We start from the raw sequence: 20,734 nt of genomic DNA, 5'->3' as shown, positions 1-20,734 counted from the left end.
TTCTCCCTTCCTTCCTTCCTTCTTTCCTTCCTTCCTTCCTTCCTTCCTTCCTTCCTTTCCTTCCTTCCTTTCTGTCTTTCTTGGTTCTTTTGTGGAAGAGGTAATTAGGTTTACCTTTGTTTTTCTTTTGCTGCATAAAGCTTTATTGTTTTTGTTTGGTCCAAGGCTTGGGAGAGGGCTCCAGGACGGTTAACAAGCTGCCTGGTGACTGCAGAAAGAGGCTCCAGGCAGAAGCCCTGACACCAGAGGGGCACAGAGGCCGCTGGGGTGCAGAGGCTCCTAGTCATGCTCGAGGGTGAGCCTTTCAAAGAGATACTCGCCCAGCCCAGCCTGGGGACCAGAAAGCCTGTGGGGGTTGGTCAGGTGGTTGCCCATCTTCTTGATGAGTTTCACCTCCTCATCTAGGAAGTGGCTCTCCAGGAAGTCACAGAGGCGTGGGTCTGCGTGGGCAGAACCCAGGGCATGCAGATCCAGAAGCGCCTGGTTAGGGGTCTTCTCCATACCTACTCATTTTTAAGAGAGGCATTGGGCCTGAGCTCAGAACCTCGTGCATGCAAGGCACACACTCTACCACTGGCTGCGCCCTCCCCCCTTATCCTTACTGTTTAACTTACACAGGCTATTTACACAAAGAATCCACAAACATCAGGAGAAACGTTATATGGAAATAACAGATGACCACTCTTTTTATTACAACATTTATATACATATATACCCATTTAGCTATTTATATATACCTATATATGTGTGTATATAGATACCTGTATGTACTTATTTACCTATTTATGCATGTAAATGTATAAAATATGTTTATTTGCATATATTTATATAGATATATAAAATATATAAAATATGAATATAATTTATATTTATATAAATCAAATATATAAATGTATAAAATATATTTATATTATAATATATGATAATATACTTTTATGTTAATCATATATTTATATTATAATATATTAATATATTATTTATATTATTATAATGTATACTGTATAATATAAATGTATAAAATGTTTATATATTTTGATATATTTAATATATAAATATATATAAATTTATATATATTTATACAGATGTAAACATATATTTTATATATACCTATTTATGTAAATATATATAAATAGATAAATAGGTATATATAATATATACATATTTGGCATAGGAATATGTAAACATATATTACATATATTTATAAGTAGATAAATGGGTATATATTTAAACTCTTTAAAGCTCTAATAAAAAGTGACATCTACTTATTATTTCCATATTATTTTTCTCCTGATTTTTGTGACTTCTGTGTGAATAGCTTGTGTATGCTAAATAGTATATGCACAAATATGTACATGCATTTTTACATATATAAACAGGTATAAATACAGACCGAGATTTGATAGATGCAGGTTTGACCACGTACATATTATTTTACCGAATGCGGTCACAGTTTATAAAGTGTCCTACAGTGGGCTTTTATTTCACCTATTATGTGCTAAAAATCCTCTCTTGACAATAATCAGTGAGCCGTCTTGTCGTTAGAGGCTGAGTAGCATGATATTGCATCTCTCTATTTATTTATGAATATATTAATCTCATAATATAGAGAAGCATAAGATTCCATACCGCGCAAAAAGAATCTAGGCAAAACCCACGCAGAGAGAAGTATAAAGGAGTACGGCAGACTGGGCCGGCGTGGACGACCCCCCTTCCTCACCCCCACCCCAAGATCCCATTGAAATGCTGGGCAAAATTTAACATTAACGTTACCGTCTGTAGACAGTCAGCCAGACATGTGCTGCTTTCTGCTTTTCAGTTTTCTATTTTCACTGTGGAGCCAAAGACGGAACGCAAGGAGGAGGAAGGGATGGAGAAGGAGGGGGCGGGGAGGCTCACCAGGCGTCTGGCATGTTTTCCCTGTGACAGGCGCCGCGCGAGCTGTGCTCGTGTTTAATTACTGATACTCCTGTCACGCAGGCACACACTGTGATTAACCTATTTGGCAAATTTAACACAGTTACTAAGTAGAGAAGGCAAACTTTGAACCAAGGTGGATTGGTTCCGGGGTTATTTCTCTTCAAATTTCCATCCTCAATTCTCATTCCAAGACAAGTAACATAGCGTTGTGCTGACTTGAGGTGAGGAGCTCGCTCTGGGTGTTCTAAATTCCAAAGCTTCCAAGGGCTATCCTGTTCACTCAGAGTGAACTAGAAAAACCCCATCCACTAACCCAGAAGGGCAAAAAGAAAATTTTCTAGTGGCCCCTGCCCCTAGGTGGGGGGGAAAAAAAGAAAGAAAGAAAAGAAAAATCCACTGAAGCCTCATGCATTGGCCAGGATCGGGTCTAAACTTACATATTCAAATAGCAGGGATCTCAAACTATCACAATAGCAGGAGAAATTCACACGCCGTGGGTCCGCAGGGAAACTTTCAGGACCCAGTACGTGCAGAATGCCAGCAGAAAGAAAACAAAAAGTAACAATTCTCACTGCAGAGTCATCACTTGTAACGTGTTTATTTAACGAATCCCCTCGGCATCGGTGCTTGGGTTACGTCTTGTTTCCCTCTAGGGGGCAGTAAGCCTTCTTGAGTACACATGTTCACGCACTAGAAATTAAACTTCCTGAAGTTAACCTGCAGAAAGAGGAAGGACTTACATTTAAGACCTCTGATAACTATTATGAAATTTCCTCTGGAAGACTCCTTATCAACTTAGGCTTGCAATTGTGTCTTCTGTAGCATAGGAGGGACACTTTTGCCTGGTGGCTAAACAACTTCTCTAGGGTTCGATAGAACTGACTTTCCCATTTACCTGCTATTCCATCTCAGACAGGTCAGATTTTGGCTTCATTCCACCCTCCCCTAACATTTTATGAAAATCTTTATGGAAAACTTTTAAAGATCCTGCGAAAGCGAATGAATTAGATGCACTCTGAAACCCGGCATCATGCACCTGATTAATTACAGAGTTCTCTGTCTGTTTCTTTTTCTTCTCCTGAAGTCAACAGAACATACGATGAATTGCCAAAACCTTAAGTGGACTTATTTATGAGTTCTTCATGTAACTGTGCAGCTCAAGCCCCTGTCAATATATAGAGCATCAGAATTACCCCCCAGAGCTCCCTCGCGTCCTTTCGCAGACAACCTCTGCCCGTTCCACCTAAAGGTAGTATACCTGGAGGCGACCACCGTACACTAGCTTTACCTGTTTTGTAGCGTCATATAAATGGATTCATGGAGTATCTAATCCATGCCTGGCTTCTTTCATCCCGCATAATGTTTCTGAGATTTATCCACATGGTTGATTGCACCAGTAATTTTTTTCCTTTTAATTTTGAGTAACATTCCGTTGTGTTAGTAAACCACCATTTGTTTATCCATTCTCCTATTGGTGGAGTCTTCTATTTGCTTTCTGATTGTTGACAATTATGAATGGGGCTGCTATGGACATTCTTGTACAAGTCTTCCTGTGGACATGTGTTTTCATTTCTCTGGGGTAAACTTCTCTAAGTGGAATCTCTGGGTCATGGGGTGAATTTATATATTTAGTTCTATTTTTTTTTAAGTCAGAACTTTATCCTCATCTGCAGAAACTTTTGGTATTGTCTGTCTTTTTAATTCTAGCCATTCTGGCAGGTGAGTAGTGGGATCTCATTGTGATTTTTAATTTGCATTTCTCCAGGCTGATTTTTTTTTTTTTACTTTCATTTGATCATTTACAAGATGGAGTAAATTATTCTGCATAGTTGGGGGAGTTTTTGTGAGATTTCATGGAAACCACACAAATTAAGTACTGAACATAATGGCTGACACCTAGTACATTTCAAATATGTGCTGTTTCCCCGATGCTTATGGTACCCACTGGAAACTGTCAATAGTAGGGAAGAATTATTTTCAAGAATATTTAGTGGGAGATTGCCCTGGGACATTAACTTTTTAAAATTACATTTTGAACTCAGGGATGATCGTTCCTTCTCTCCCTGTTCACTCCTGTCCAGCTCTACACTCTGAGTTGGTCTCCATCACAGCTTCTGCCTCGGCTCAAAAAACCCTTCCGTCAGATTTTCCCATTCTCTGCACAAAATCATCTCCACCACACTTGCTCTGATCCTCCTACGGACTCTCCCCTCCTAGCTCCCTCTTAGCCTCTGGCTCCTTGCACTGTGTTTATTTGCGGTCCTTTCCACACAAGATAATTTGTTCACATGCCCCCCATAAAACTGTAAGCTCTGTGGAGCCAGGAACTGGAGTGCTTTCATCAACTGATGGGTCAGAGAGCAGTAAAACTTAGTGCCTGGCACCGAGCGACTGCTCCATCAATATTTTTTTTTTCCTGTAGGCACTCTTCTTTCCATTTAATTTTTTTCATGATCTTTGTTTTTACTGACGTATAGTCGATTTACCATGCTGTGTTAATTCTCATGTACAGCACAGTCCACCAGTATTTGTTGACAGAACGCCTGCATGACAGGTTGGTGACATGGACTGAATCCACCAGTTTGACCTCTTATTGATTCTTAGTCACAGATGTGAATGAATGCCTGAATGCCGCGACTTGCCCTTCGAAATCCACCTGCAGTAACACCGTGGGAAGCTACTTTTGCACCTGTAAACCCGGATTTGAGTCAAGCAGCGGGGAACAACATTTCACTGACATCGGAGTGACTTGCAAAGGTGAATGCCCTTTAAGAATGTTCTCGGAAAAGTATGTAAACTTATCCCACATACTTGAAGTTTGGACCCAGATTTTGATAATAACTGATCAAATCAAGACCTTTGAGAGTGGAGACCTACATATTACGCCTGAATAATATTTTTTTGTTGATTATCATAAAGATTCCTTAAATCCTTTAGTTCAAGGATTTTTGATCAGATCACAGTCTTTTTTTCCTTTTTAAATTTTTCATTACATCATTCTTTTTCTTTTTTTAATTCCTATTTTTTATTGAAGTTTACAGAGTTTGTTTCAGGAGTATAACAAAGCAATTCAGTTATACGTACACATACTTTTTTTTTTTTCAGATTCTTTTTCATTATGGCTTGTTACGAGGAGTTGAATACAGTTCCCTGTGCTATACAGTAGATGCCCGTTGTTTATCTGTTTTCCACATAGTCGTGTGTATCTGCTAATCTATCCCTCCCCTCCGTTTCCCCCTGGTAACCACAGTTTGTTTTCTGTGTCCAAAATCACATAGTCTTTTGATCTCATGGGCTATCTGCAAACAATAGATGGGGGCTGCCTGGATCTACTCTCTTTAGCACCGAGGGAGAAGGAATGTTAGCCAGGAATAAATAAAGGGGATTTGTCCTCAATTTGGAATACTTTAAAATTCCATATTAACAAGTTCATAGCAAGCCTGTTTATCATAATGATTTTTCTTCTCATTTGGAAACACATCTTCAAGTATTCAACTAAAAATGTATTTTCTCACCAGTTTCCTAATACATTCAAAAAATACAGATTATACAAAATTTTATTGTTACCATTTTGCATCCGGGGGTTTTCAAAAAACCTCTCTCAGTGCATAATGTATATTTATAGAAAAAAAATGTATTTTTAGGAAATATATGTATTTATAGGAATATATTTATAGGAAAAAGTACATGAAAAAGTTATAAAGATTTGTGCATGGGAGTTTGTTTTCATTATATTTTCTAACACGCTACGGCTGGTGTTTAGAAAATCATTTTTTTTTTAAGTGTTTTCCTGGAACTCAACTCCTAAAACACAGTAGTGATTTTTCAAATGTTGCTCCCAAATTTTTCATATTGAAAAATCAAATCATATAAAAAGGATTATTTATATCTTTTTTTTTTATGTAAAGAGAGTTTTTGTCTTCTCAGCATATTGACTGGACCCTTCAGAGCTCATTTGGAAAAATGGCTGCAAGTAGCCAATTGTATTTATCTGACTTCAATCGGAAAATCACTAATATTTATTTTTAAATAAGACATTTTCCGGGTTTTTTTGGGGGGGTTTGTGTTTTGCTAAATACTCTTTTTCATTTCAAGGTCTTTCCCCCTCTATTATTAGTTTAATAAGATTTTTTTGATTCTCAGAACCATGCATTGAATTTTGTGCCACTCTTGTTGACCTGAAGATGTTTTCATTGAATATATAGTCAAATAATCCTAAAGACTGCCTCTGTGAATAGCTAACTTTATCTTGTTCAGTATCTACAAGGGATATGGCTGCAGCTTACTTTTTGCGGGTTCTCTTTCCCTGGAAATTCTCAGATTCCCAGAAGGCAGCCCTCCATCCACGTACAGCCTCCATGCACAGTGACAACACTGTGCTAAACTGGGAAATGTCCACAAACGCCCACACACTAATCTTTTGAATTGGTGAATGTATTACTGTCTTAGTCTGTTTGGGCTCCTCTAATAAACTATCGTAGATTGTGTGGCTTATGAACAACCAGCATTTATTTCTCACCATCCTTGAGGCTGGAAGGTCCAAGGTCAAGGCACCGGCAGACGTGACGTCTGGTTCCATAGGTGGCACCTTCTCGCTCAGGGAGCTCTCTGGGGTCTCTTTTCTAGGCACTAATCCCATTCATGAGGGCTGCACCCTCTTGACCTAATCACCTCCCAAAGTCTCCATCTCCTAATATCATCACACTGGGCATTCAGTTTCCAGCAAATGAGTTTGGGGGCAGGGACACAAACAGTCAACCTATAGCAATTACCTTACACGTCAAAAGGGGTTTTCACAGATGTAATCAAGTTAAGGATCTCAGATGGGAAGATGATCTGAACTATCCAGGTGGACCCAGGTAATCAATGGTCCTCAAGTCATGGAGGAAGGAGGCAGAAGTTCAGAGTCTGAAATGAACTGAGTGATGCTCAGCTGCTGGCTTTGAGGAGGGAGGAAGGGGCCAGGAACTAAGGAATGTAGTGGCTTCTAGAAACTGGAAAAGGCAAGGAAATAGATTCTCCCTTGGAGCCTGTCGAAGGAATGCAGCCCAATTGACACCTTGATGATTGCCTTGTGAGATCTATGTTGGAATTCTGACCTCTCAGACAACAAGATAATACATTTGAATTGCTACAGAAATCATGGGAGGCTCACACAACCAGTGACCTCTGTAGATCCCTTGTATTTGATTCAAGATGGTGAGTCTCAGAACTGATGACCATGTTTTTCCTCCTTCCCAGACATAGATGAACGTCAAGGTGTATGACTTATATCTTCCTACCTGTGCCTTGAAGAACTCTTGTAATTCTTAAGCATTGTAGCCAGCTCCTGCAACCATCTTACACTGTTAAACACAAGCCTACCACCTGTGATCAGGACACAGAAAGCAGGGACTCATCCCTAAAGCCTTAATTCTTCTGCACAGGCATGCTCCGTTCTGCATCCTGACTCTTGCATCACTGTTCCTTTTGTCTGGGAATTTCTTGTACAGTGTTTTCTTATCCCCTTACATTTTGTCTTAAGTGTCACCTCTCCAGATAGACCTTTTCTAAACTTGCTCTCTAAAAATCTCTACTCATTCACTCTCTTCTGCCTTCTGCTTTTTGATCTTCCTTTCTGGAAGTTGCCCTTCATTAACAGGGACTCCTTGTCCCTGTCCTCACGGTGAGCCTCCAACATTAGAAAATAAATGCTGATTATCCTGTTCACTGTGCTGTTAGTGGCTGACAGTCTTGGTTTGGCTGGTACTTCGTGGATTTCTGGATGCAGAACATTCCACTTTATACCAAGACAGGCTTGAGCAAATTAAAGTGAATTGATCACCCCAGACATACATAGGACTGTGACTGGTGTGAGGTGGACATGCCACAAGCATGTGAATGCAGATTAGAGAGACGCCTCAGAGCGCTGTCATTGATCCCTTTTTCATCTCTTTCCTGCCACAGATAAGGATGAATGTAAGAACTCCACCTTGTGCCCACCTACAGCCACTTGCAAGAATGTCCCAGGAAGATACTTTTGTGTCTGCAAACCTGGATTTGTGTCAATGGATGGGAAGAATCGGTTTACTGGCCCTGGAACTTGCAGGGCAGATTCAACGACTCCTTCAGGTGAAAATTTTCCTAAAAAAAGAGTTGAGCAAAACAAAGAAACGAAAACAAACCAACAAACAGAAAACTCATCACTATGAATTTGACTTCAGTTACTCTAATAACCTTTAAGTTCTTCAGTTCTGAAACATTGTTATTTGATGCATGTATGTATGTGTGTGTGTATAGATATAGATATAGACACATAGATGGAGTTTTAAAAAAACACCCTTATGACACATGACCTCCATCACTGGAGCACATAGCCAATCACTAGGTGTATGAGTGAGGCCATCTGAAATCAGGCAACACTCAGGCAACCTGCCAATTTCTTAGATATTCATAAGTGAGTCCAGGTCAGTTGATAGCAGACAAGCCCAACTCAGACCAGAATAACTGCCCAGCTGAGCCCTGCCCAGATCACTGTGTGCCTGTCTAACTAGAGCCATCAAAGTTTTCTTTCTCTATAATATATAAGAAGATCAATGCAACCATGACCTCTATGAATTATAGTGAAATAAAACAAGAGTATTTTCATAGGAATGACCAAATAAACAGAGGCATTGAGCTAGCTTGAAAACAGCAACTGAAAAAGCAGACTTTCTGTTTTTATCTAAATCATGCCTAAATTTTTAGGCTATACGTTGCTTACAATGTCTTTTTCTTCTCCTCCTTAATTTCCTGTGCTAGGAAAAAATAAGTGTCCTCCTGTTGTTTTCCTGTCATTAAATTTTCCTTTTCATAGCATTTTCGCTATTATTACTTCTTATGTTGCAATATACAAACACCCCTACATGGGTCTGAGTTAAAATAAATCTTATCCTGAGAAATCTCTTTCCCAACTATGAAAGATTGAAAGAGGTATGAACGTTAAAACCTGAGGTAAAAACCCAACTTTAGTAACTACATAGGCCAAGATTATTAAATATTTATTTTAACAATTTGGTTAGTATTGTCGACTGGGGCGGGGTGGAGAAGCACAGCCTAAAAGCTGAGAGTTAGCTTTCTGCAAGGGGAATTTCTGAGGACTTAAGCCTGGAATGCTGCCTCTCAGATCACACTCTAAAAGACTCCTCTAAAGAAGCAGGGGAGGAGCAAAGAGCAGGTAGTTGAAACATCAAAAGATTGCTGTTAATTAAAGAAAACCAGACATGTCAAGTTGAAGAATTTAGCCCTTTTCTGTGTATGGAAAGATGCAAGAGTCTGGGCTCATTGAAATGATTCCTTTGACGTGCACCTCCACTATCTAAGGCCAGTATCTTTCCCTGTTCTTTCCCACCCTGGGTTCCGTCTGGGTGCGCTGTTGGGGATGGTGGCAGAGGCCGGGCTGCCTGCTTGTCACCATCCTGAGTTCCCTCTGGCTCACGGTCAGAGGTGGCAGTAGTGGCTGACAATTGATGTCTGCAGCGTCCTTTGTTTACTGACATGGCAGGCAATGTTTTTCATCCCCAGTACATAAGCATGATTTTCCTGTTGCTTGCATAGCAAATTACCAGACCTCTCATTGCTTGAAACAACACAAACGTCTTATTTTACTGAGGGCTGTAAGAAATCACGTGGAAGTCTGAAATGAGTCTCACTGAGCTAAAATCAAGATATCTACAGGGCTGAGTTCCTTCCCTGAGTCTCTAGGGAAGAATCCATTTCCTTGTTTATTCCCCACATTCCTTGGCTCACAGCCTCTTCCTTCATCTTCAGAATCAGCAGTGCTGCATCCGTCTGGCCATTCCTCCCTAGTCATCTCTCCCTCGGATTCCTACCAGGAAGTGTTACCACTCTTAAAATCCCTGTGTCAGGGTATTAATATTGGACCCATCTGGATAATCTGGATAATCTTCCCACATCACAACACCAACCTAATCACCTCCGAAAAGTCCCTTTTGCCACGTAAGATACTATAGTCCTGGGTTCTGGAAATTAGAACTCGGACATCTTGGAGGGAGGCAAATTTTGCTGACTGCAACATGTTAGACAGGTAACAGAAGGGACATACAACAAATTGCATTTTTTTAAACTTGTCATCTGATTCTAAAAATCATTGTCAAGATAAAATGAATGAACTCATAATATTATTGTTGATAAAATCACATTGTTAACTATACACTGTTGGCTTCCTAACAGCACGACTCCCTTCCAGACACGCAGCTCCTGTTACAGTAACACCAATGACTCCCCCTAGTGGCTGCCAATGATGTATTTTAACTTGTCATCCTGACTCCTATTGAAAAATCCAAAGATGGAGCAACCCAGTTAAAAAATGGGCCGAACACCTGAATAGATGTTCTTCCAAAGAGGACATACAGATGGCCAACAGGCACATGGAAAGATGCTCAACATCACTAATCATCAGGGAAATGCAAATCAAAACCACAATGAGGTATCACCTCACACCTTTCAAAATGGCTATCATCAAAAGAACACAAATAACAAATGTTGGCAAGGATGTGGAGAAAAGGGAACCCTTATACTCTTGGTGGGAATGTAAATTGGTGCAGCCCCATGGAAAACATGGAGGGTTCTCAAAGAAGTAAAAGTAGAGTTACCATATGACCCAGCAATTACACTCCTGGGTATATATCTGGAAAAAAAAAAAAACCAAAAACACTAATTCAAAAAGACATATGCACCTCAGTGTTCATAGCAGCATTATTTACAATAGCCAAGATATGGAAGCAACCTAAGTGTCCATCAACAGATGAATGCATAAAGAAAATGTGATATATTTACACAATGGAGTACTAGTCAGCCATAAAAAATAACAAAGTTTTGCCTTTTGCAATAACATAGATGGACTTGGAGGATGTTATGCTTAGAGAAATAAGTCAGAGGAAGACAAATGCTCTGTTAGCACTTATATGTGAAATCTAAAAAATGAAACAAATGAATGTATATAACAAAACAGAAACAGACTCACAGATATACAGAACAAACTAGTGTCTACAAGTGGGGAGAGGGAAAAGGGGACCAAGATAGGGGTAGGAGATTAAGAGACACAAACTACTATATATAAAATAAATAAGCTACAAGGATATATTGTATAGCACAACGAATATAGCCAATATTTTGTAATAACTTTAAATGGAGTATAATCTATAAAAATATTGAATCACTACATTGTGCACTTGAAACTAATATAATATTGTAAATAGACTATACTTTAATTTTTAAAAATAAACAAACATAGGGCGACCAGCAGGCATGACTGAGAAGCAGGAATCCCATTTGGAAAGAAAGTTGGGAGGGAAGTTGGGGAGAATTTTCCATCTCTTAAGGTAAAGTCACAATTTCAGACCATGAAGAAACATCTCTCTCTCTCTCTCTCTTTTTTTTTTTTCTGCTCTCTCATTCTATTTATAGGAATCAACCCTACTTCCTCTACCCTGAGCCAAGATACATTTTCAAGAGACTATAGCCAACCGGTAAGCTTACATCTTATAAATGTGTGTATGATGCACACCATCAGTATGTGGAAGGAAGCAATAATTACAAATAAAATACTCTCTAAGTATGAAATACAAAACAAGGGTTCAAAGCATCTTCCCCCACATATACACATAAAAAAGTGATCTCTGGGGGAAAAAAGTTTCCTGATACTTAATATTTTTACATCCTCTCATATACCTTCCATATTTTGTGCTTTATCAATTGCTTCCATTTTGAGCAACAAAGTATTATTTGAGAATAGATCGGAGCCACTAAATGTCCTGAGTCAACACTAGTTTTGTACAGGATTAATTATTTAAAAAGAGGCAACCCCAGGCACCCCTACAATTTAAACATCCTTATGGTGGATATAATTTCACTGTTGCAAGTTGCTGTGTGTTATTATAAGCAAATCTTTAAAATGTGACTTACAGAATAAACATATGTTACACCAAGATATTAGGGAAATCAGGACATACACCCATAAGATGAATTTTTAAAAATCCAAGCCTTTGCTTCATTAAAAGTTATTTGTAGTTTGGCCTAAATTGTCCAAGCTCAACATCATATGGGACTTAAAAATGCTGCCTTTTAGGCTGTTTAGGTGACCGCGTGCTTTTGGAAAATAGTGTGTCTCTAGTCACAGCCAAGAGTAAAGATCATTATGCTTATGAAGATTGTTTTTATTAAAACTGAGAGTGGAAAAACATTTCTAAATTATTATATTTTGCATACAAATATTATAGAGAAATATGAACATATTAAAATATTTTTATAAAAATACAAATAAATTTTAACATATTGATTATTATGAAAGGCATTAGATCTTTTTACCTCCATCCCCCAGCATTGAGATATTTGAATTGCCCCTCCTCCAATTTTAATTTGTTTCAATTTTCTCAGTGAGAAAACAGAGACTAGTCTGATAGTTGGGATTTTATTATATATATCTTATTATATACATTTATTGTAGATATTTTTAAACAGAGGTACTAGGGATTGAACCCAGGACTGCGAAGCGTGCACTGTACCCCTGAGTTATACCCTCCCCTCCGGGTATTATATTATATCTAGACATTAGCTTTCCAGAAATTACTTTTGGGGATAATGAGGTAGTTACTGAACTAATTTACCTTTTGCAAATGAACATCTACTTGTCCTAAAACAATTTATTGAAATCTATTTACATCGTGTGCATGTGTTTATACTCCCAAACCCTTTGCTTATCACGTTAAATTCCCTTAAGTTATTTTTAATTTTGCAGTCTTGCATTCACACGTACACCAGAGTATTTCTCCACCAGGACCAACTGTTTTCATAAAGCTTATATGAATTTAAGAACAATCTCTGGATGCTTTTAGCTTAATGAAAACTGATGAAATGTTCGTACTCTTTCCTTTTCGGACACCACTAAGGACCAGCGTATCAGCCAGACGACTTCCTCCGGTTCAATGAAGATAAAAGATGTATTTGAACATAGAAATGCTACAATTTCTTTACAGGTTTGAAATCGTTCCCAGTTTTGGTTAATGTTGTCTCACGCTAGATAATTCTCCATCTTTTCCATCCTCCAGTACCCTGAGGGAACTGACGATCAGGTAGGTGGGACCAGTCCTTTTTCCCTTCTGTCTTCCCATCGCGGGAGAAGTGCAATCCCCACGTGTAGATTTCTGCCTCAGTTCTATTGGCCATAGAGCGCTCCCTTCCTAGTTCTTCTCTGAAAATAAACGTCTTTCCATACTGGATGACGATTGAGCGTGTCCCCCTGGGGTTTACCAGAAAGCCGAAAGAGAAAGTACAAACGCAGGGAAATGAAGAAGAAACACAAAGGCGAAACAAGATAGAGGCAAAATCTAGGACAGGTGGATTTAAAATGCTCAATTACTTCACACTGGAAGGGGATGACTGTACAAGGTCCGAGTCCCTTCCTGCCGTGTGTAAACGTTCACACCTTGCTCCTAAGCCGTCGCCTACATCTCATCCCCTTCTTCCGCTGTTAGGAAACGGAAGTCGCCCCAGAGAAAGGTTGCAGTTATCTAAGCTTTCAAAAACGGTCTATTCGCCCCCCCCCCAAGTGTTTTAATTAAAATTTTTTAAAGTTAAAAAATTAAAAATTAAAATTAAAAATTTTTAAATGTATATAAAAAGATTTGGAAAATTGGATCTGTAGTCTATTTCCTTCTACCATTTCTTCCAAAAGAATAGGCATTTTTCACACTCACTATTTTTTTCAATGTGAGCTTCTGAAATAAAACTTGTCAGTTGAACTGAGCCAAAACATACTATTTTTTTTCACATTGTACACATGATTTTTTAAAATTGAAGTATTGTTGATTTACAATGTAGTGCTAGGTTCTGGAGTACAGAAGAGAGATTCAGTTATACATTTATATACATAATTTTTTAATTGAAGTATAGTTGGTTTACAATGTGCTAATTTCTGGTGTTCAGTTATACACATATATATTCTTTTTAATCTTCTTTTTCATTGTAAGTTATTATGCTATTGAATATAGTTCCCTGTGCTGTACAGTAGAACCCTGTTGTTTATCTACTTTATCTCTAATAGTTTGTACCTGCTAATCCGAAACCCCTAATTTATCCCTGCCTTCCGCTTTCCCCTTGGATAACCAGAAGTTTATTTTCTGTGTCTGTACACTTGATTTTTTTATGGCAGGAAATAGCTAATTCTATTGGCCACATCAACAACATCATGACCCAGTCATCTTTGAAAAACAGAAAAGAAACTGCCCTTTTAGCGACGCAGTATCTTCACAGAGTCCAGCTGGCGGCGTACGAATCTGCCCTCAACCAGTCCACAGAGGGGATACAGAGGGTAGCGTTGCCATTCGTGGGTAAGCTATGGTTATCCATCCTCAGGCTGGCATTTAAATTTAATTTGGGTTCAGGAAATGCTGGTGGAGATAAAATTCAAAAGCCACGACTGGCATGAAACAGCCTTCTCTGTTCTTACACTGGCGAGATCCCTGTGTGTACTTGGTGCAAAATATCCTGTTTCTCTCTAGAATCCTAAGTTTGTGTTGGAGGAGGCTTAGAAGTTCATCCTGCTGAAACATCATTCAAGTCTAACTTATTTTCAAAATGACTCTTTTGTGGCTGTATGTACTGTCCCTTTTAGTCTAAGAGTCACCGTACGGTTGTCATGGACACATCTTTATCAAGGATACATTGAGGGATAAAGCATTCTGGGCTTTTAGAGCTGACAGGTGTTTCCATGGGGGGAGGGACTAAACAGTGCCTGATAAAGTGCCTGATGCCTGAAAGTGTTTAGTAATTTTCCAATGAATGAATGAATGGCTAAATACATGGACACAAAAAAAAATATGGTGCTGTCATCAATTAGAAGACAACATCCTGCTTTTTTAGGTTAAAAATATCCCAGGGAATGTCAGAGAACAAAATAACAACAGATTTTATCTCCCCCAGGATGAGTGAATGTTGTGCCTTGTACAGTATTTAACTACAGTATTTTCTATATACGAAGTAGAAGGCTATAGAATAATTCAGAATACTTTTCCCCTCGCTCCACCCTATGCTCTTTTCTTCCTTCTCGAAGGCATGTAGTAGCAATTTTGCGTCCCTTGAGTCTGTGCGTTTGTATTTTTTATTACACATTTGTGTTCCCGGAGTAACTGGTGCTACCTATGGGTGCTTGTAAATTTCCATAAATAACCTCATAGCGTATGTTTCTCCAAGCTGCTTCCATTAGTCTACATTCTTTTTTGCATTTTTATAGTGGTAGGAACACTTAGCATGAGGTTTACCCTCTTAACAGAATTTTAAGTACAGTATTAACGATAGGTGCAACATCGTACAGCACCGCTCCAGAACTCACTCATCCTGCATCACTGAAACTACACACACACTGAGCCCCATCTCCCCAGGCACCTGCCCACCCGACCCCTGGAAACCACCATTCTGCTCTCCGTTTCTTGGTGACTATTTTAGATTCCTTGTATAAGTGGAATCATGCGATATTTTTTCTTTGGTGGCTGGTTTACTTCACTTGGTGTAACGCCATCCAGGTTCATCCATGTTGTCACACATGGCAAAATGTCCTTCCTTTCTAAGGGTAAATAATATTCCACCGCGTGTATATGCCACATTATCCATTCATCTGTCAAGGGGTGTTTAGGCTGTGTCCATATCATGGCTGCTGTGAATAATGCTGCAGTGAACGTGGGCTTGCACAGATCTCTTTAATATCTTGATTTCCATCCTTTTGGATTGAGTAGTGGGATTGCCGAATCATATGGTAATTCTATTTTTAACTTTTTGAGGAACCGTCATACTCTTCCACAGGGGCTACACCATTTTGCATTCCAGCCTACAGTGCACAAGCATTCCAGCTTCTCCCCAACAGTCTCATGTTTAGAAAAGATGACAGGGGGTCATGCCAGCCCCACCATATTGAATTTGTTCCTTCCAATGAGAGACTGGGTCCCCAAGTAAGCCAGCACTCTCAGGTGTCCACTCTAATTCCATCACCCAAGCTCCAGTTTTTAGTTGAACCTCCAACTCTCATCATTTTTTAATGAGATCGACAATGAGATTATATTTTTAAATAACTGATTACAAAGATATCCAATAGTCACATTGACTCTCTTTCTGTTTTGTTTGGGTTTTTTTTTAGTTATCAAAACACTGACCATCAAGAATGGCTGCAGAACAGAAAATGAGATGTTTAAATTAAAGACTGAAAAGGAGTCGATGGACATTGCCTGCACCTCCATCACTGGAGGAGGAATGGAGGGTAACAGAAATTTCTCACATTCTCTAGAAGTCTCTAGAATTGGAGGGAAGGGAAATTTACTGTTTTTATTGAGTTATGATTAACATACAATATTCTGTTAATTTCAAGTGTACAACATAGTGATTCGATATTTTTATACATTATGAATGGTCACCACAATAAAACAAGTTATGATCCGTTACCATACAAAGTTGTTACAATTTACTGACTATATTCCCCTCGTGTACATTTTATCCCCAGGACTTACACATTTTGCAGCTGGAAGTTTGTACCTCTTAATCCTCTTCACCTGTTTTGTGTGTCTCCCTTCCCCTTTCCCCTCTGGCAGCCACCTGTTTATTCTCTGGGTCTAAAACTGTGTTTCTGTTTTGTTTTGTTTGTTCATTTCTTTGTTTTTTGGATTCTGCCTATAAGCGAAATTTTACACTATTTTTCTTCCTCTGTCTGACTCATTTCACTTGGCCTAATACCCTCCAGCTCCACCCATGCTGCTGCGAATGGCAAGGCTTCATTCTCTTTTTATGGCTGAGTAATATTTCTATATAAGTACATATAAATTTATATTTAGATTTTATAAATGGAGTTTATCAATTTCTTGCAGTGGCTTAAAAGTAACTCAGTGCTTAGTACATTCAGACAGCAAGTCGTCTCATTTATTTTGGCATACTATTTACAAAAAGAATTTTTTAAGAGAATATTTATAGCAAAAAGTTACACTAATGAAAGGAAGTATTGGAGGCACTTTATTAAGATATTTTTTCCTTTACAGCTGGGGTGGATGTTTGATTAATCTAGTTGGAGATCTGATTAGTATTTTGTTAAGAATACATAGGAGATATATACATACACACACACACACACACACACACACACACACACACACACGTATATATGTATATCACATCTTTTGGGGGCGATTTTAAAAATTTTATTGAAGTGGAGTTGAGTCAGTTTCAGGTGTACAGCAAAGTGCTTCAGTTGTACGTACATATACATGCAGATTTTATTTTCAGATTCTTTTCCATTACATGTTATTACAAGAAATTGAATATAGTTCCCTGTGCTGCACGGTAGGTCCTTGGTGTTTATCTATTTTATGTATAGTAACGTGTGTCTGTTATTCCCCAACCCCTAATTTATCCCTCCCCACCCCTTTCCCTTTGGTAACCATAGTTTGTTTTTTATGTCTGTGAGTCTGTTTCAGTCTGCAAATAGAATTTGTATCCTTTTTTTTTTAGATTCCACATATGAGAGATCACATCTTCTTTATCCATTCATCTGTGGGTGGACCCTTGGGTTGCGTCTATATTTGGCTATTGTAAATAGTGCTGCTATGAGCAGAGGGGACTTAGCAACTTGGAAATGGCAAGACTTCAGAATCTCCCCCAATCTGTTTTATACGGATTTATGGTCTAATAAAGTAGGATTCAGAATCCTACATTCTGTACACCAGAAGTTGACACACTGTAATTGACTATTCTTCAATTAAAAAAAAAAAAAGAATCCTACATTTTGTGTTTGACTCCTAAGAGACTTGCCAGATAAACCCTTAACTTTGGCTAGACCGTCCCCCACTTCCTCCATAGGCTGATGGGTTCCTTGTTTCATTTCAGGTGCCGTGGCCTTTATTTCTTACAAGTCTATCGAGTCCTTCTTAGACAGCTCGTTTGTATCTAAGGAAAACCTAATTCTCGATGAAAAGGTGGATCGCTTTCAGCTGAATTCCAAGGTGGTCAGCAGCACGACGGGGTGCCGGAAGACCTGCTCCCTGGCCACCCCCGTGAACTTCACTTTTCTGCACACACAGGTGGGCAGTTACCAAGCTGCTTGTGCACCAAGACGTTTCTTATGATCACACCTGTAAGCCCAAGGGTGGGAAAGTGTTGTTTTTCACAGTCGGTGCTTTCTGCCTGAGAGACTGCGCGTGGAGGCTGGAAATACAGCCGGTGCTTGGTTAATGGCTACTCCACAAACATTTGCATGATGAAAGCCATTCTTTCAACAGACTGAGAAGCTGTATATCCTGTAGCCGTATTTTTTAGGGAGGAGGTAACTAGGTTTACTTATTTATTTTTGGAGGAGGTACTGGGGATTGAACCCAGGACTTTGTGTATGCTAAGCATGTGCTCTACCGCTTGAACTATAAACGTCCAGGAAAGTGAAGGAAAAAGACACATTTGCATCCTGGCAGTAGAGTACCTATCAAAAGTCAGAAAATATTATCATCATTCATGATGGTAAAGACCTCGAGTGGAAGTTTCTGGTTTGATTTGGGTTTGATTACTTTTTAAAATTTTAAAATTTATTGCTGTATCATTGATTCACAATATTGTGTTCGTTTCAGCTGTGCAGCATAGTGATTCTGTGTTTTTGCAGATTATATTTCACTATTGGTTATTACAAGATATTGGGTATGGTTCCCTGTACTATACAGTAAATCTTTGTTTCTTATCTATTTTATATATATTAGTTTGTATCTGTTAATCCTATACCCCGCATTTGTCCCTCCCCTTCCCTCTGCCCTTTGGTAATCATAAATTTGTTTTCTAAGTCTGTGAGTTTGCTTCTGTTTTGTATATACATTCATTTCTTTTTTGGATTCCACATGTAAGTGATAGCATAGAATATTTGCCTTCCTCTGTCTGACTTATTCCCCTAAGTATAGTGTTCTCAGTAGAGTCTTCTCTAGGTCCATTTGTGTTGTTTCAAATGGCAGTATTTCATTCTATTTTATAGCTGAGTAATATTCCTTTGTAGATATATGTATATATACGTTGTATATATATGCACACACACACATTTCTTCTTCTTAAGCCATGTTTTTGTTTTTTGAGAGGGTAATTAGGTTTATTTATTGTTATTATTTTTATTTAATGGAGGTGCTGAGGATCGAACCCATGACATCCTGCATGCTAAGCATGTGCTCTACACTGAGCTGTACTCTCCCCCGCCAATTGTCTGTTGATGGGCACTTGGGTTACTTCCACATCTTGACTGTTGCAAATTGTGGGAAGTTTCTGATTTTAAATGATGGTGTCTCATGAATGAGCAATTCTCTTTCCAGTTGACAGGGGAAAGCAAAAAGCCTCTCTGTGTCTACTGGAATGACATCTCATTGGGCTGGTCTAATGAAGGATGCCACGCCATCTTTTACAACGGAACTCAAACCATTTGCAGCTGCAGCCACCTGTCCACCTTTGCAATTCTCATGGCCTCGGTGGTGCTGACGGTATGTGTATAAACGCACTTAACGCTGAGATTGGCTCCCCTGCAGAATGGTGTTGGGCTGGGTGGGACAGGCGACTGTATCTTAAAAAAGAATGATATTTGTGTAGCCCCTTCTCTTTTCTTCTTCCTTTTTTGGTCTTACTTTAAAAATTGTCTCTTTTTTCTTATTAGAAAATATAGCCCTTTCAGGAGTGTGTATGGTATCTCTGTGGTTTGAGTTTGTGTTTCTTTGATGACTAACGGTGTGGAGCATCTTTTCATGTGCTTTCATGGGGAAGAGCTTGTGAGCGAGAGCAGCACCCCTTGTGTCTGGGAACCCAGTCACTCAAAACTGATGGAATTCGGTGATTCCACCAGCCTTTTGGAATTTGGTGAAATGCTGGTAGATTCCTTCACACTCGCTCCTGGAACAATGACCGCTTCCCTCTGTGATCTGTCGGAAGTGAAATAGTTCATCTGTCTCCTCTCTCCTTGGAGGATCTTGAATAATATCGCTTGTTTGCTGTGTAGATGCAACTTTCTGATGGACTTGAGAAAAGTTAATGATTTTGTCGGTTTTCTCATTGTTACGATGGGAGCCATGTTCTGTTGTGACTTTCTACATCTTAACCATCATAGAACCCTCTCTTTCTATTTTCAACGTTCACCTGAAATTTGTTTTTGTTAATTTTTTAAAATGTATTTATCCTTTAATGGAGGTACTGCGGATTGAATCCGGGACCTCTTGCATGCTAAGCGCACACTCCACCACTGAGCTGTGTCCCACACCCCCACCTCAAATTTATTTTTATGTGTAGAGTGAATTAGAGTTAAATTTTCTTTTATTCCCAATTTTATTCAGTTGTTGCAGTGCTACTAAGGCTTCGTTTCCAACTGGTTGAAATTTCCAATTTTTGAAGAAGCACAAGCTCCTTAAGGAGGTTATCCAAAACGCTTAAAAATTGGAATGAAATGGAAAGCTAGCCCCACCCCTTATGCAAATCTGTACTCCTATGTTAATGTCCTTGCCCTTCAGACGGCCACCTTCTCACTTGTCCTTTACTCAGCAATAAAACTTACTCTGAAAACTCCCGTCTTCACCTCTCCCTTGTACTCACTGCCTTGAATTATCTTTTTATCTTTTCAAGCCATCAGCACACTGGGGAATTTGTATTCGGCAGGGGTTTTCCTTACGTGGATGATAAATAATGAATCTGCTTGAAGGTTGCACATGTCATCAGATGTGTACCGATTCCAACTGGAAAGATATTCGTGCGTGGGCAAAATGAGGAGGACAAAGACAGCAAGGATAAAGGAGAGGCA

General features: G+C 39.0%; 1 protein-coding gene across 1 annotated transcript in view; it reads left to right on the top strand.

Annotated features, from left to right (window-relative positions):
- LOC105078400 (adhesion G protein-coupled receptor E3-like) overlaps nucleotides 1-20,734 on the top strand; it is a 35,740-nt gene that overhangs the window by 2,071 nt on the left and 12,935 nt on the right. The window contains exons 3-10 of the mRNA XM_010966949.3: nucleotides 4,522-4,674; nucleotides 7,864-8,028; nucleotides 11,365-11,426; nucleotides 12,846-12,932; nucleotides 14,108-14,285; nucleotides 16,085-16,204; nucleotides 17,818-18,011; nucleotides 19,269-19,433. Coding sequence (XP_010965251.3) covers nucleotides 4,522-4,674; nucleotides 7,864-8,028; nucleotides 11,365-11,426; nucleotides 12,846-12,932; nucleotides 14,108-14,285; nucleotides 16,085-16,204; nucleotides 17,818-18,011; nucleotides 19,269-19,433 — 1,124 coding nt within the window. The remainder of the gene's footprint in view (nucleotides 1-4,521; nucleotides 4,675-7,863; nucleotides 8,029-11,364; nucleotides 11,427-12,845; nucleotides 12,933-14,107; nucleotides 14,286-16,084; nucleotides 16,205-17,817; nucleotides 18,012-19,268; nucleotides 19,434-20,734) is intronic.

The sequence above is a fragment of the Camelus bactrianus genome, chromosome 22 (assembly GCF_048773025.1).
Source record: "Camelus bactrianus isolate YW-2024 breed Bactrian camel chromosome 22, ASM4877302v1, whole genome shotgun sequence".
NCBI lineage: Eukaryota > Metazoa > Chordata > Mammalia > Artiodactyla > Camelidae > Camelus > Camelus bactrianus.
This window is presented reverse-complemented; position numbering and strand designations above follow the sequence as displayed.